Source organism: Staurois parvus, unplaced genomic scaffold, assembly GCF_062004578.1.
Source record: "Staurois parvus isolate SC_StPar_1 unplaced genomic scaffold, SC_StPar_1.0 ptg001694l, whole genome shotgun sequence".
In the NCBI taxonomy this organism is placed as follows: Eukaryota; Metazoa; Chordata; class Amphibia; order Anura; family Ranidae; genus Staurois; species Staurois parvus.
The window spans coordinates 565067-582078 of NW_028319490.1; the positions used below are offsets into that span (position 1 = coordinate 565067).

General features: G+C 44.8%; 1 protein-coding gene across 1 annotated transcript in view; it reads right to left on the bottom strand.

Annotated features, from left to right (window-relative positions):
- Positions 1-16587, bottom strand: part of LOC149434720 (alpha-2,8-sialyltransferase 8F-like) — a 51940-nt gene extending 35353 nt beyond the window's left edge. The window contains exons 1-3 of the mRNA XM_089663468.1: positions 16414-16587; positions 14480-14560; positions 4400-4486 (exon numbers count right to left, since the gene is read on the bottom strand). Coding sequence (XP_089519594.1) covers positions 4400-4486; positions 14480-14560; positions 16414-16514 — 269 coding nt within the window. The 5' untranslated portion in view covers positions 16515-16587. The remainder of the gene's footprint in view (positions 1-4399; positions 4487-14479; positions 14561-16413) is intronic.
- Between the last annotated feature and the right edge of the window lie 425 nt (positions 16588-17012).

Sequence of the window (17012 nt, forward strand, 5' to 3'; positions counted from 1 at the left end):
TTTTCACCAAAGACATGTAGCAGAATACATCTCAGCCTAAATTTATGAAGAACAATTATTTATTTGTAAACTTTTATAACAGAAACAAAGAAAAATGTGGGTTTTTTTTCAAAATTTTTGGTCTTTTTTTGTTAATTTAGCAAAAAATAAAAACCCCAGCGGTGATTAAATACCACAAAAAGAAAGCTCTAGTTGTGTGAAGAAAATGATAAAATTTTAGTTTGGGTACAATGTTGTATGACCGCGCAATTGTCATTCAAAGTGTGAGAGGGCTGAAACCTGAAAAATGGCCTGGGCAGGAAGGGGGTAAAATTGCCCGGTATTGAAATGGTTAAGTTGATGGTACAAATTTCCAAAAAATAAGGACGAAGCCCCAGACAGGAGATATCAGCGATCATACTAGGTAAACATCCAAAAAAGAAAATGTGAAAAATTAAAATGACAAATAAAAAAATATGTTGGGCTGCAGCTATTTATGAAAACAACAATTGCACTACATATGTTACAGATCACAGTGCACACTGGAGCGAGGGCAATATTTATCAGGCCATCATTCACTGCTAAATCTATCCTGAGGACCTGCACGGGCCCTAAAGTGTTGGCTATGGAAAATGTTGGTGTCGTAGTTTTTAACCGTTTCATGGACCAGCACAATTTTAAGGCTTGACATGTTGGGTATCTAATTAATCGTTACAACCTCATTTTATATATCTTCCCTAAAAATTGAGCAATATATTATGTTTGAGGGCACTAAAAATTAACAACCGACATGATTTTTTTTCCAGAATTTAGAAAACATCCACCGTTTGGAGGTTTTAACTCATCTTAAAATGTGTATTTTAACAAAACATTGAAAAATTAAAAAAAAAATAAAAATAGGCTCTGGCAGCAAAGAGGGTTAAGGCAAGTAATGTTTTGTCAGGAGAAAATTTAATGATGGAATGACTTGGTACACAATTGGCATCCACTCAGCCAGGATAACTGTGCCAACGCATGGACTTTCCCCCAGAAGGCTCCTAAAGATAATATTGGTTGAAACATTGCAAATGTAAAACATAGTCGGAGAAAAGACAAGTATAGGTGACACTCGGAGGTCATTATTCATCGTTTTTTGAGTTTTATGAAGGTTGATGTTTATTGGTATTCAAGATAAGAGAGAGGAAAGGTCTGCGTAGGTCCAACTACTCCTGGAACAATGAGTTCACTTCACATCCCATGCTCAAAGGTTGCGTCTGCACCCTTCATCAGCTAGTTAACCTCTTCACGCCAGCCGAACGCAAATGTGTGGCCTCCCGGCGTCTGGGCCTAGACGCAGAGCAACCGCACATTTGTGTTCTATTAAAAAAAGATATATGTGGCGAGAGTGCGCGCCCTGCACGCTCCCAGCGCACATGTCCGGTACTCACAGAAAGGTCCCGATCTCCTCTTTCGATCAGGACATGTGACTGCCGTGATGGCCCCTTCCTGTTCCAACATGACTGCCCACCAGTGCACAAAGCAAGGTCCATAAAGACATGGAGGAGCCAGTTTGGGGTGGAGGAACCTGACTGTCCTGCACAGAGTCCTGACCTCAACCCCATAGAACACCTTTGGGATGAATTAGAGCGGAGACTGCGAGCCAGGCCTCCTCCCCCAACATCAGTGCCTGACCTGACAAATGTGCTTCTGGAAGAATGGTCCAACCTTCCCATAGACACCCTCCTAAACCTTGTGGACGGCCTTCCCAGAAGAGTTGAAGCTGTTATAGCTGCAAAGGGTGGGGCCAACTCAATATTGAACCCTACGGACTAAGACTGGGGGAACATTAAAGGTCATGTGTGTGGAAAGGGCGGGGCCAACTCAATATTGAACCCTACGGACTAAGATTGGGGGGCCATTAAAGGTCATGTGTGTGGAAAGGGCGGGGCCAACTCAATATTGAACCCTACGGACTAAGACTGGGGGGCCATTAAAGGTCATGTGTGTGGAAAGGGCGGGGCCAACTCAATATTGAACCCTACAGACTAAGACTGGGGGGCCATTAAAGGTCATGTGCGTGGAAAGGGCGGGGCCAACTCAATATTGAACCCTACGGACTAAGACTGGGGGGCCATTAAAGGTCATGTGCGTGGAAATGCTGGCCGACCAATACTTTTGGCAATATAGTGTATCTAGAGATACAGTTTACTAGATGATATCAATTAGAGGAGACCTGCAAGCAAGTCCAACTGTATGAGGAACAAGAGAGCATAATAAATACAGAGAAAAAATATTCCCATAAGGCTAGGTCTCTGCCAATCCCTCCACTGGCCTCCATTCAGTGTCCTCCACCCCTCTCTGCCAATCCCTCCACTGGCTTCCAGTTGCCCAACGGATAAAATTCAAAACATTAACAATAGCATATAAAGCCATTTATAACTCCACCCCAAATTACATCACCGATCTTGTCTCCAAATATCACCCACACCGTCCTCTCCACTCCTCGCAAGACCTCCTACACTTTAGCTCCCTTGTCTCCTCCTCCCATGCTCGTCTCCAGGACTTCTCCAGAGCTTCCCCCATTTTCTGGAACTCTCTACCCCAATTTATCAGACTATCGCCTACTCTGCTCACTTTTAGGCGATCTCTGAAAACCTTTCTCTTCAGAGAAGCCTATCCTGCCCTCAGCTAATAATGGAATCTTCTACTCCTCCTACCAGTCCATCCCCCACAGTTACTACCTTTTGTACCACTAGCCCCTCCCTCCTAGATTGTAAGCTCCCAGGATCAGGGCCCTCCTATCCCTCTTGTATTGATCTGTATTGTTCTGTATTGTCTCCCGTTATATTGTAAAGCGCTGAGCAAACTGTTGGCGCCATAAATCCTGTATAATAATAATAATAGGTTCACACTGTTGTGACTCTAAAAACAGGCAAATCATTGTGACTTGCGTAAGACTTGATGCAACTTTGGCAAATCATAACAATACAGAGTTTGCCACATATTATCGAAACTACTTTCTTGCGACCTTTGCAGTCTATGGCACTCATGTTCCAAGGAAGACGCAGACAAGTAGCGCAGGTACTCAAGTCGCAACAATGAAGATGTCACCCAATGAAATGAATGTTTTTTGGCTTGTCATGCGACTTTCTATGTTGAACGTTGCAGCAAATCGCATGATACATTGCAGCAGTGAATTATTATACAGGATTTATATATTATTATTATTATACAGAATTTATATATTATTATTATACAGGATTTATATATATTATTATACAGGATTTATATATTATTATTATTATACAGAATTTATATATTATTATTATACAGGATTTATATATATTATTATACAGGATTTATATATTATTATTATTATACAGGATTTATATATTATTATTATACAGGATTTACATATATTATTATTATACAGGATTTATATATATTATTATTATACAGGATTTATATATTATTATTATACAGGATTTACATATATTATTATTATACAGGATTTATATATATTATTATTATACAGGATTTATATATTATTATTATTATTATTATTATTAAACAGGATTTATATATTATTATTATTATTATTATTATTATTATTATACAGGATTTATATATTATTATTATACAGGATTTACATATATTATTATTATACAGGATTTATATATTATTATTATACAGGATTTATATATTATTATTATTATACAGGATTTATATATTATTATTATTATTATTATTATTATTATACAGGATTTATATATATTATTATTAAACAGGATTTATATATTATTATTATACAGGATTTATATATATTATTATACAGGATTTATATTATATTATTATAATACAGGATTTATATATTATTATTATACAGGATTTATATTATATTATTATACAGGATTTATATATTATTATTATACAGGACTTATATATATTATTATTATACAGGATTTATATATATTATTATACAGGATTTATATGTCACCAACAGTTTGCGCAGAGCTTTACAATGTAAAGGGGGACATTCCAATCACAATACATGTCAGTACAGAAGGAATAGGAGGGCCCGGATCATGGAGCTTACAATCTAAAGGAAGGGGGAGGGGATACAAAAGGTGATAGCTCCAGGGGATAATCTGATGGAGGTGATTTAAGTACAGTTCTTAGGTGGAGGTGGGGTGGGCTTCTCTGAAGAAGTGAGTTTTCAAAGATCACCTAAAGGCAGACAGGGTGGGGGCTGACCGGACATACTGAGGTAGGGAGTTCCAGAGGATGGGAGGGGCTCTGGAGAAGTCCTGGAGGCGAGCGTGGGAGGAGGTGATGAGGGAGCTGGAGAGGAGGATATCATGGGAGGAGCGGAGCGGGCGATTTGGGCGGTATATATCTATATATACTGTATATATATGTGTGTATTTATTGTTTTACTGACTTCAGCAGGTTGTGTTCCGTCTGCTCCTCCTTCCAAGGACACCCCTGCAGCGTCTTCACCACCTCAACAAACTTTTTCCTATTAAATCTGAAACAAGACAGAAAAAAAATGCCATCATCCTAGAAGGAGTTATAAAGGAATAATCCGATGATAATGATTGGGTGGTGTGATGGGAGAATCCTGCCAATGGGCACAGCAGGTGTACAGACCCGAGAACTCAGCACAGGGATGGTGGGAACCCCTCATAATGGGCACACCGACAGTCATACAATCCATCAGAACTTCCAACATTTCTCCTTTCTATGCAAAATAAGAAAACAAAAGTTTCAGGCAGAATTGACTTTTTTCCACTTCAGTATACAGTGGGGCCTATTTATTGGCAAAAACATTGTCATTGTTTAGGATAACCCAGCATCACAGACAGTTGTTTTACAAGAAAACGAGGCTTTCATTTGGTGAGCTTGTCTTGGAAAAATGAGTTCTTTTTTTATGCAATCTAAGGACAAAAAGTAATAAAACACAGCAGGTCTACAGACCTGGGAACTCAGCACAGGGATGGTGGGAACCCCTTATAATGGGCACAGCTGGTGTACAGACCTGGGGACTCACCATAGAGATGGTGGGAACCCCTCATAATGGGCACAGCGGGTGTACAGACCCGGGATCTCAGCACAGGGATGGTGGTAACCCCTCATAATGGGCACAGCAGGTGTACAGACCCGGGACCTCAGCACAGGGATGGTGGGAACTTATCATAATGTACACAGCGGGTGTACAGACCCAGGAACTCAGCACAGGGATGGTGGGAACCCCTCATAATGAGCACAGCGGGTGTACAGACCTGGGAACTCAGCACAGGGATGGTGGGAACCCTCATAATGGGCACAGCGGGTGTACAGACCTGGGAACTCAGCACAGGGATGGTGGGAACCCCTCATAATGGGCACAGCGGGTGTACAGACCCGGGAACTCAGCACAGGGATGGTGGGAACCCATCATAATGGGCACAGTGGGTGTACAGACCCGGGAACTCGGCACAGGGATGGTGGGAACTTCTCATAATGTACACAGCGGGTGTACAGACCCGGGAACTCAGCCCGGGGATGGAGGGAACCCCTCATAATGGGCACAGCCGGTGTGCAGAGCTAGGAACTCAGCACAGGGATGATGAGAACCCCTCATAATGGGCACAACTGATGTACAGACCCACAATCTCAGCACAGGGATACTGGGAACCCCTCATAACGAACATAGTGGGTGTACAGACCCGGGAACTCAGCACAGGGATGGTGGGAAAGCCTCATAATGGGCACAGCAAGAGTGCAGCACTTGGATCTCAGCACAGGGATGGTGGGAACCCCTCATAATGGGCACAGCAGTTGTACAGACCCGGGAACTCAAGGAATGTAGACAGTGGCATGGGAACAGTTGTCCCAGCAGTCCCAGTATATTTAGACCCGTGTTTATGGTGGTTTCCATAGGACCCCTCTTGCCTCATTCAAACACTTACCTTCATCCTAGGTAGGTGTGCATGTGAATGAACAATGTAATGGGCTCCTCTCCCCCATGACAACCTCAGACATGGTCTGCAGTGCACCATAGCCAGAACTCACAGTTCTCTTCCTGACACTAGAGGGGTGCAGAACGTTTGGGGTACAAGTGATCCCCCTTACTGGCTAGCTTAAGTTACTAAAGATTTGAGATTCCAGAACCTTCCTGCAACATTCTACAATTCTGGAAACTACTGAAACACTCAGAAACCATGGTACAGATCACACCAATGACACGTGACCACTCATACCATGGTACAAATCACAGCAATGACACGTGACCACTCATACCATGGTACAAATCACAGCAATGACACGTGACCACTCATACCATGGTACAAATCACAGCAATGACACGTGACCACTCATACCACGGTACAAATCACAGCAATGACACGTGACCACTCATACCACGGTACAAATCACAGCAATGACACGTGACCACTCATACCATGGTACAAATCACAGCAATGACACGTGACCACTCATACCATGGTACAAATCACAGCAATGACACGTGACCACTCATACCATGGTACAAATCACAGCAATGACACGTGACCACTCATACCATGGTACAAATCACAGCAATGACACGTGACCACTCATACCACGGTACAAATCACAGCAATGACACGTGACCACTCATACCACGGTACAAATCACAGCAATGACACGTGACCACTCATACCATGGTACAGATCACAGCAATGACACGTGACCACTCATACCACGGTACAAATCACAGCAATGACACGTGACCACTCATACCACGGTACAAATCGCAGCAATGACACGTGACCACTCATACCATGGTACAGATCACACCAATGACACGTGACCACTCATACCACGGTACAAATCACAGCAATGACACGTGACCACTCATACCATGGTACAGATCACACCAATGACACGTGACCACTCATACCATGGTACAGATCACAGCAATGACACGTGACCACTCATACCATGGTACAAATCGCAGCAATGACACGTGACCACTCATACCATGGTACAAATCGCAGCAATGACACGTGACCACTCATACCATGGTACAGATCACAGCAATGACACGTGACCACTCATACCATGGTACAAATCGCAGCAATGACACGTGACCACTCATACCATGGTACAGATCACAGCAATGACACGTGACCACTCATACCATGGTACAAATCACAGCAATGACACTCATAAAATGACTCTATTTCCTGTAAAAGGGTCAGAATATACAGATCAGAGCTTAGGAGTGTTTGATTCACAGATAAAGATGTCTACTTATAAAATATTCATTGGACAAATGTCACAAACATTCCTCCACTCTGCACAAATGTCACAAACATTCACCCACTCTGCACAAATGTCACAAACATTCACCCACTCTGCACAAATGTCACAAACATTCACCCACTCTGCACACATGTCACAAACATTCCTCCACTCTGCACAAATGTCACAAACATTCACCCACTCTGCACACATGTCACAAACATTCACCCACTCTGCACACATGTCACAAACATTCACCCACTCTGCACACATGTCACAAACATTCACTCACTCTGCACAAATGTCACAAACATTCCTCCACTCTGCACACATGTCACAAACATTCACCCACTCTGCACAAATGTCACAAACATTCACCCACTCTGCACACATGTCACAAACATTCCTCCACTCTGCACAAATGTCACAAACATTCACCCACTCTGCACACATGTCACAAACATTCACCCACTCTGCACACATGTCACAAACATTCACCCACTCTGCACACATGTCACAAACATTCACTCACTCTGCACAAATGTCACAAACATTCCCCCACTCTGCACACATGTCACAAACATTCACCCACTCTGCACACATGTCACAAACATTCCTCCACTCTGCACACATGTCACAAACATTCCTCCACTCTGCACACATGTCACAAACATTCACTCACTCTGCACAAATGTCACAAACATTCACCCACTCTGCACACATGTCACAAACATTCACTCACTCTGCACAAATGTCACAAACATTCACCCACTCTGCACACATGTCACAAACATTCACTCACTCTGCACACATGTCACAAACATTCACCCACTCTGCACAAATGTCACAAACATTCCTCCACTCTGCACACATGTCACAAACATTCACCCACTCTGCACACATGTCACAAACATTCACCCACTCTGCACACATGTCACAAACATTCACCCACTCTGCACACATGTCACAAACATTCACTCACTCTGCACAAATGTCACAAACATTCCCCCACTCTGCACACATGTCACAAACATTCACCCACTCTGCACACATGTCACAAACATTCACTCACTCTGCACAAATGTCACAAACATTCACCCACTCTGCACACATGTCACAAACATTCACCCACTCTGCACACATGTCACAAACATTCACCCACTCTGCACACATGTCACAAACATTCACCCACTCTGCACAAATGTCACAAACATTCCTCCACTCTGCACACATGTCACAAACATTCACCCACTCTGCACAAATGTCACAAACATTCACCCACTCTGCACAAATGTCACAAACATTCCTCCACTCTGCACACATGTCACAAACATTCACCCACTCTGCACACATGTCACAAACATTCACCCACTCTGCACACATGTCACAAACATTCACCCACTCTGCACACATGTCACAAACATTCACCCACTCTGCACACATGTCACAAACATTCCCCCACTCTGCACACATGTCACAAACATTCCTCCACTCTGCACACATGTCACAAACATTCACCCACTCTGCACAAATGTCACAAACATTCACCCACTCTGCACAAATGTCACAAACATTCACCCACTCTGCACAAATGTCACAAACATTCACCCACTCTGCACAAATGTCACAAACATTCACCCACTCTGCACAAATGTCACAAACATTCACTCACTCTGCACAAATGTCACAAACATTCACCCACTCTGCACAAATGTCACAAACATTCACCCACTCTGCACAAATGTCACAAACATTCACCCACTCTGCACAAATGTCACAAACATTCCCCCACTCTGCACAAATGTCACAAACATTCCCCCACTCTGCACACATGTCACAAACATTCCCCCACTCTGCACAAATGTCACAAACATTCCCCCACTCTGCACACATGTCACAAACATTCATCCACTCTGCACAAATGTCACAAACATTCACCCACTCTGCACAAATGTCACAAACATTCACCCACTCTGCACAAATGTCACAAACATTCCCCCACTCTGCACACATGTCACAAACATTCACCCACTCTGCACAAATGTCACAAACATTCACCCACTCTGCACACATGTCACAAACATTCATCCACTCTGCACAAATGTCACAAACATTCACCCACTCTGCACACATGTCACAAACATTCCCCCACTCTGCACACATGTCACAAACATTCCCCCACTCTGCACACATGTCACAAACATTCATCCACTCTGCACAAATGTCACAAACATTCACCCACTCTGCACAAATTTCCCCCTAACTTTTCTAATACTACAGCACCTCGAAACACTATTCATACCCCTTGAAATTTTCCATATGTTGTCATGTGACACCAGAACCATCAATGTATTTATTGGGATTGGATGTGATGGACCGACACAAAGTGGCTCATAATTGTGAAGTGGAAGGAAAATGAGAAATTGTTTTCAAATTTTTTGTTACAAATAAATACAGTATGTGGTAAACTGATCCCGGAGATGTCCTCTGAGGCATCCACATACCTTGGACTCCCACAACAGCATAGCAAAGATGTTACATTAATACTAGAGATGAGCGAATTATTCAAAAATTCGATTCGGCTGATTCGGCGAATTCGTGGAAAAAAATCGATTCGAGTCGAATATATTCGCTGCGAATTTAACTTATAAAAAGGGTGTTTCTAGGCTTCAGAGAGCCTTTATATTAGTGCAGAACACTGTACCTTTAATTTAAATGCCCTTGGAGTCTGCTGGGGAAGAGAAATAATACTGTCAGTCAGTATGACATGCAGATGAGTGCCGTCGATCTTAGAATCACCGCACACTTCACTCATTTGGGCAGTCACGGGGCCAAAACCAGAGTGTGGAGCCACAGTGTGGCGGTGGAGCCAGCAGCAATGGAAGGCCATACAGCACCCTATGACAAAATGGAACCCACCAGCAGTGTGAGGAGACCTGAAAGTGGCACATGGCAGAGTGTTCTAAGAATTCTAAGATGGCCGCGATTTATAGCTCCACCATTACACAGTGCTGGCTGGCTGGCTGCTGATTGGCTAATGCGATCACATGTCATGAATGAATGCATTATGGGTCAGCGCGCCTTGTCTGCGCGCCTTCCCAGAGATCCCCGCTCCGTCGCCACACATGTCGCCGCCATTTAAGGAAAAATTCGATTCGTGCATCCGAAGTTTGCTAAATTTCGGATTCGGCGCGAATCGAATTTTTCCTAATCTTCGAAACGAATTCCACTTCGCCAAGTTCGATTCGCTCATCCCTAATTAATACATAATAGAGCCATAAAGCGACTTATGTAAAACATCGACAAATCCGGGATCTGCTGATCGAGAATGTGCTGTGTGACCACTTCCCATGACGTGTCTCATGTGCGTCTGTCCTGGGATCATCAGCTCCAGCAAGTGCTCCTAGTAATACGAGGGTAGTCTGAAACGTTTGACAAGAGTGACCGCACAGATCTGAAACTTTATTACCAATCTTCCTTTGCTAGCTCTTATTTGTCCTTTGGGGCACTATTCCTCATAGTGATGCAAGGCACTACTCTTCCCACTGACACCAATGATGGGGCACTTCTCTTCCCACTGACACCAATGATGGGGCACTTCTCTTCCCACTGACACCAATGATGGGGCACTATTCCTCCCACTGACACCAATGATGGGGCACTATTCCTCCCACTGACACCAATGATGGGGCACTATTCCTCCCACTGACACCAATGATGGGGCACTATTCCTCCCATTGACACCAATGATGGGGCACTATTCCTCTCACTCATACCAATGATGGGGCACTATTCCTCCCACTGATATCAATGATGGGACACTATTTCATCCACTGACACCAATGATGCGGCACTATTCCTCCCACTGATACCAATGATGGGTCACTATTCCTCCCACTGACACCAATGATGGGGCACTATTCCTCCCACTGACACCAATGATGGGGCACGATTCCTCCCATTGATACCAATGATGGGGCACTATTCCCCCCACTGACACCAACAATGGGGCACTATTTCTTCCACTGACACCAATGATGGGGCACTATTCCTGCCACTGATACCAATGATGGGGCACTATTCCTCCCACTGATACCAATGATGGGGCACTATTCCTCCCACTGACACCAATGATGGGTTACTATTCCTCCCACTGATACCAATGATGGGGCACTATTCCTCCCACTGATACCAATGATGGGGCACTATTCCTCCCACTGACACCAATGATGGGGTACTATTCCTCCCACTGATACCAATGATGGGGCACTATTCCTCCCACTGACACAAATGATGGGGCACTATTCCTCCCACTGACACCAATGATGGGGCACTATTCCTCCCACTGACACCAATGATGGGGCACTATTCCTCCCACTGACACCAATGATGGGGCACTATTCCTCCCACTGACACCAATGATGGGGCACTATTCCTCACACTGACACCAATGATGGGGCACTATTCCTCACACTGACACCAATGATGGGGCACTATTCCTCCCATTGACACCAATGATGGGGCACTATTCCTCCCACTGATACCAATGATGGGGCACTATTCCTCCCACTGATACCAATGATGGGGCACTATTCCTCCCACTGATATCAATGATGGGACACTATTTCATCCACTGACACCAATGATGGGGCACTATTCCTCCCACTGACACCAATGATGGGGCACTATTCCTCCCACTGATATCAATGATGGGACACTATTTCATCCACTGACACCAATGATGCGGCACTATTCCTCCCACTGATACCAATGATGGGTCACTATTCCTCCCACTGACACCAATGATGGGGCACTATTCCTCCCACTGACACCAATGATGGGGCACGATTCCTCCCATTGATACCAATGATGGGGCACTATTCCCCCCACTGACACCAACAATGGGGCACTATTTCTTCCACTGACACCAATGATGGGGCACTATTCCTGCCACTGATACCAATGATGGGGCACTATTCCTCCCACTGATACCAATGATGGGGCACTATTCCTCCCACTGACACCAATGATGGGGTACTATTCCTCCCACTGATACCAATGATGGGGCACTATTCCTCCCACTGATACCAATGATGGGGCACTATTCCTCCCACTGACACCAATGATGGGGTACTATTCCTCCCACTGATACCAATGATGGGGCACTATTCCTCCCACTGACACAAATGATGGGGCACTATTCCTCCCACTGACACCAATGATGGGGCACTATTCCTCCCACTGACACCAATGATGGGGCACTATTCCTCCCACTGACACCAATGATGGGGCACTATTCCTCCCACTGACACCAATGATGGGGCACTATTCCTCACACTGACACCAATGATGGGGCACTATTCCTCACACTGACACCAATGATGGGGCACTATTCCTCCCATTGACACCAATGATGGGGCACTATTCCTCCCACTGATACCAATGATGGGGCACTATTCCTCCCACTGATACCAATGATGGGGCACTACTCCTCCTCCCACTGACACCAATGATGGGACACTATTCCTCCCACTGATACCAATGATGGGGCACTATTCCTCCCACTGACACCAATGATGGGGCACTATTCCTCCCACTGACACCAATGATGGGGCACTATTCCTCCCATTGACACCAATGATGGGGCACTGTTCCTCCCACTGATACCAATGATGGGGCACTATTCCTCCCACTGACACCAATGATGGGGCACTATTCCTCCCACTGATACCAATGATGGGGCACTACTCCTCCTCCCACTGATACCAATGATGGGGCACTATTCCTCCCACTGACACCAATGATGGGGCACTATTCCTCCCACTGACACCAATGATGGGGCACTATTCCTCACACTGACACCAATGATGGGGCACTATTCCTCCCACTGACACCAATGATGGGGCACTATTCCTCCCATTGACACCAATGATGGGGCACTATTCCTCCCACTGATACCAATGATGGGGCACTATTCCTCCCACTGATACCAATGATGGGGCACTACTCCTCCTCCCACTGACACCAATGATGGGACACTATTCCTCCCACTGATACCAATGATGGGGCACTATTCCTCCCACTGATACCAATGATGGGGCACTATTCCTCCCACTGACACCAATGATGGGGCACTATTCCTCCCACTGACACCAATGATGGGGCACTATTCCTCCCACTGACACCAATGATGGGGCACTATTCCTCCCACTGACACCAATGATGGGGCACTATTCCTCCCACTGACACCAATGATGGGGCACTATTCCTCCCACTGATACCAATGACGGGGCACTATTCCTCCCACTGATACCAATGATGGGGCACTACTCCTCCTCCCACTGATACCAATGATGGGGCACTACTCCTCCTCCCACTGATACCAATGATGGGGCACTACTCCTCCTCCCACTGACCATCAACCCTGAGGCCATACTTATTCTCACTGATGCTGGGTGCAGCATATTTTCTATCCCCACTAGCCCTCAATCTGGCCCCATTAAAGTTTGAAGAACAGTTACTTGGCCCTTACTTTGATAAGTTTGGAGACCCTTGATGTAGATGAAGGGAAGGAAATCTCTGGCTGCTCTATTTGGTCAGTGATGTCACCCTATCCCTGCCCCTTTGTTTACATGTACAGGGATTCCCTACCAAAAATTAATGGCGCTAGGTGATGTCATTAGGAAGCTGTCAGGTTTGGTTAACACGAGAATAACATGGAAACACGGTCTGCGTTCCTGTGTGATTCCTGTGTGTTCCATTGTAGTGTGATTTTGCAGCCTACAAATTGCTCCGGAATGCACAAAAAGTAGAGCATGCATTACTTGTGTAACACACACCGCACCGTATCGTATAGTTGGGGTTTGGCTCATCACCTGAACATCAGTAACGCTCAGTGAACCCACCTTGAGCGAAAACCGTTCAACTCATTACTACTCCCATTGTAATGTATTCTTCAAGAAAGAAGAGGTCTATTAGAATGGTGATTGTACAATATATTGTCTCTCGGTCCCTGTACTCTATCCTGTATTCCCACTGACTATATAACCAGAGCAGGGCAGATCACCTACATGCTCATTACATGCTTAGCTTTGGAAAGGTGACATGAAGTTCCTCATCTATCCTAAACCCAATGCCATGGTTGGAGCATCACCCACACAGTACAGTAAAGTCCTGACCATCTTCTCAGCTCTCTACAACCTCATTATTATCTCTTTTACTACATTATACCTCATATTGGGAACAATTGACTTACATTTTCATTACAGAATTCAATATGAGAGACTTTACATAGGAACATTCTTCTGGTGGGAGGGAAGTTTTCCTTGTCTTTGACCTTTAATAAGGAATGGTAAAATGTGTCAATATAATGATATACTCTGTTTCTCTTTTCTTCACAATACCTCTCCTCTCCTCTTCTCTCTCCTCTCCTTGTTTCTTCTGTCTTATTTTCTTCATTTTCTTCTCTTCCCTCTCTCCTCTCGTCTCTCTTTTTTACTCTCTCCTCTCCTCTTTCTTCTCCTCTCTCTTTTCTCCTCTCTTCTGCTCTCTCCACTCTCTTCTTTCTTCTCTCCTCTTATCTCTCTGTTCCTCTCTCTTCTCTCCTCCCTTCTCCCCTCTCCTCTCTTCTCCTCACTCCTCTCCTCTCCATCTACTTCCCTTCCTTTTCTTTTCTTTTCTCCTCAACCCTATTCTCTTCTCCTTGCTCCTCTGTTCTCTCCCTTCCACTCTCCTTTCCTCTATTCTCCTGTTTCCTCTTTTCCTAACCCTCTGCTTTTGCCCTCTCCCTTTCTTTTCTTTTCTCCTCTACTCTTCCCTCCTCTCTCTCTACACTGTCCTCTACTTGCTTCTTATCTTTTTGTACTCTTCCTTCTCTCCTCTTTTCTTTTCTCCCCTTTCCTCTCCTTGACACTCTGTCTTCTCTCACATTAACTCTCTTCTGTTCTCCCCTGTCCTTTCCTTGCCTCTCCTCTCCCATCTTCTTTCCTTTTCTCTCTAATCTCTTCTCTCTTCTTCTCTCCCTTCTCATCTCCCCTCTCCTCTCTCCCCCCACTAATGTCTTTTCCCCTTTCACCTCTTCTTTCCTCTATTTATTTCCTCTTTTCCTCTCCTCTTTCCTATTTCCTCTCTCCCCTTTCCACTCTCCTCTTTCCTCTCTCTCATCTTCTCCTCTCTCTCTTCTCCCCTCTCTCCTCCAGCTCCTTCCCTTCCTTTTCATCTCTCCTCAACCATACTCTCTCCTCGCTTCTCTCTTCTTTCCCTTCCACTCTCCTTTCCTCTATACTCCCCTTTCCTGTTTTCCTAGCCCTCTGCCTTTGCTCTATCACTTTCTTTTCTCCTCTACGCTTCCCTCCTCTCTCTCTTCACTGTTCTCTCCTCTTTTATTTTATTTTCTCCCCTCTCCTCTCCTCTCCTCTCCTCTCCTTGTCTCTCTTTCTTCCTAATACCTCTCCAGTCTTCTTTCTTCTCTCCTATTCTCTCTCCTGTCTTTTCCTTGCCTTTCCACTCTCATCTTCTTTCTTACTTTCTTTTCTCTCTCATATCTTCTGTCTTTTCTCCCTGCATCGCCTCTCCTGTCTTCTTTCTTCCTTCTCTCCTCTTCTCTCCCCTCTTCTCTCCCCCTGCCCCTTCTTTCCTCTCTGCTTCTCTTCTCTCCTCTCCTCTCCTCTCTCTCCTCTCCCTGTCTCTGGTTTTCTTCTTTTTCTTCATTTTCCTCTCCCCTCTCCTCTCTCTTGTTTTCATCTTTTTCTTCACTGCCCTCTCTTCCGCTCTCCTGTCCTCTCTTATCTCCACTCTCCTTTCTCTCCTCTCCTCTCCTCTCCGCTCTTCTCTTCTCCTCTCCTTTCCTCTCCTGCCCTCATGCTTTTATTCACTTCCTCTCTCTTCTCTCTCTCCCCATCTTCTTCTCTCACCTCACCACTTTCCCCCTCACCTTTTCTTTCCAGTGTTATAACTCCTCTTTTCTCCTCCCCCCTCTCTTCTCCTTGCCTTTCCTCTCTTCTTTTATTTCCTTGTCCATCCTCTCCTCTCTTTCCTCTCTTCTCTTTCCTCTCCTCTCTCTTTTTTCTTTCCCCTTCTCTTCCTTCTCTTTTCTTCTATCCCCTCATCTGTCCACTTCTATTCTTTTCTCATCCTTCCTTCCATTCTTCCTGTCTTCCTCCCTCAGTATTACACAATGCAGAGACTTACCGGTGGTGTTCAGGTCCATGCTTGGTGTGAAGATTCTGGTAGGAGAGCAAACCTGCCAGCCCAGTACTGAGGATGAGGATGACCTTCCAGCGTCTCACCATTATGGGATACCAGACAACATTGAAAGATCAGCAGGCTGTGATCACCATGGAGTGACTTCCCTGTACAGGTGATAGTGACAATACAGCCAGGAAGGTGTGTCTGCTTTCCTGTCACCAGAGATAGTACATCCTCTGTAATCATTGTCAGATAGTTCTGTCACCTTGGTAATCCCAAATATTCTAGATAAGAAGGCTGTGCAGGTTTCAGGGTTTGCTTCAGAAAATCTACTAGTGGGCTTCCAGATATGTAGCCCTACCCCCGAAGGAGCTGCTGTAATGTTCTCCACGGGCTCCCCTTTTTCTGCCTCGCAGCCAGGCACAGTGTATTTTTTTAACCAAATACACACACTTCCAAGCATTGTCTTCAAATCAGAGCTATCACATTGAGGACATCTAGTTGATCTCTTAGTTTAACACTGATGAAGTCTTGGCTGACAGCAGATAGCAGACTTCTCCTATAACATATAGCAGCCAGCAGTTTTAGGAGCGAGCAAAGTC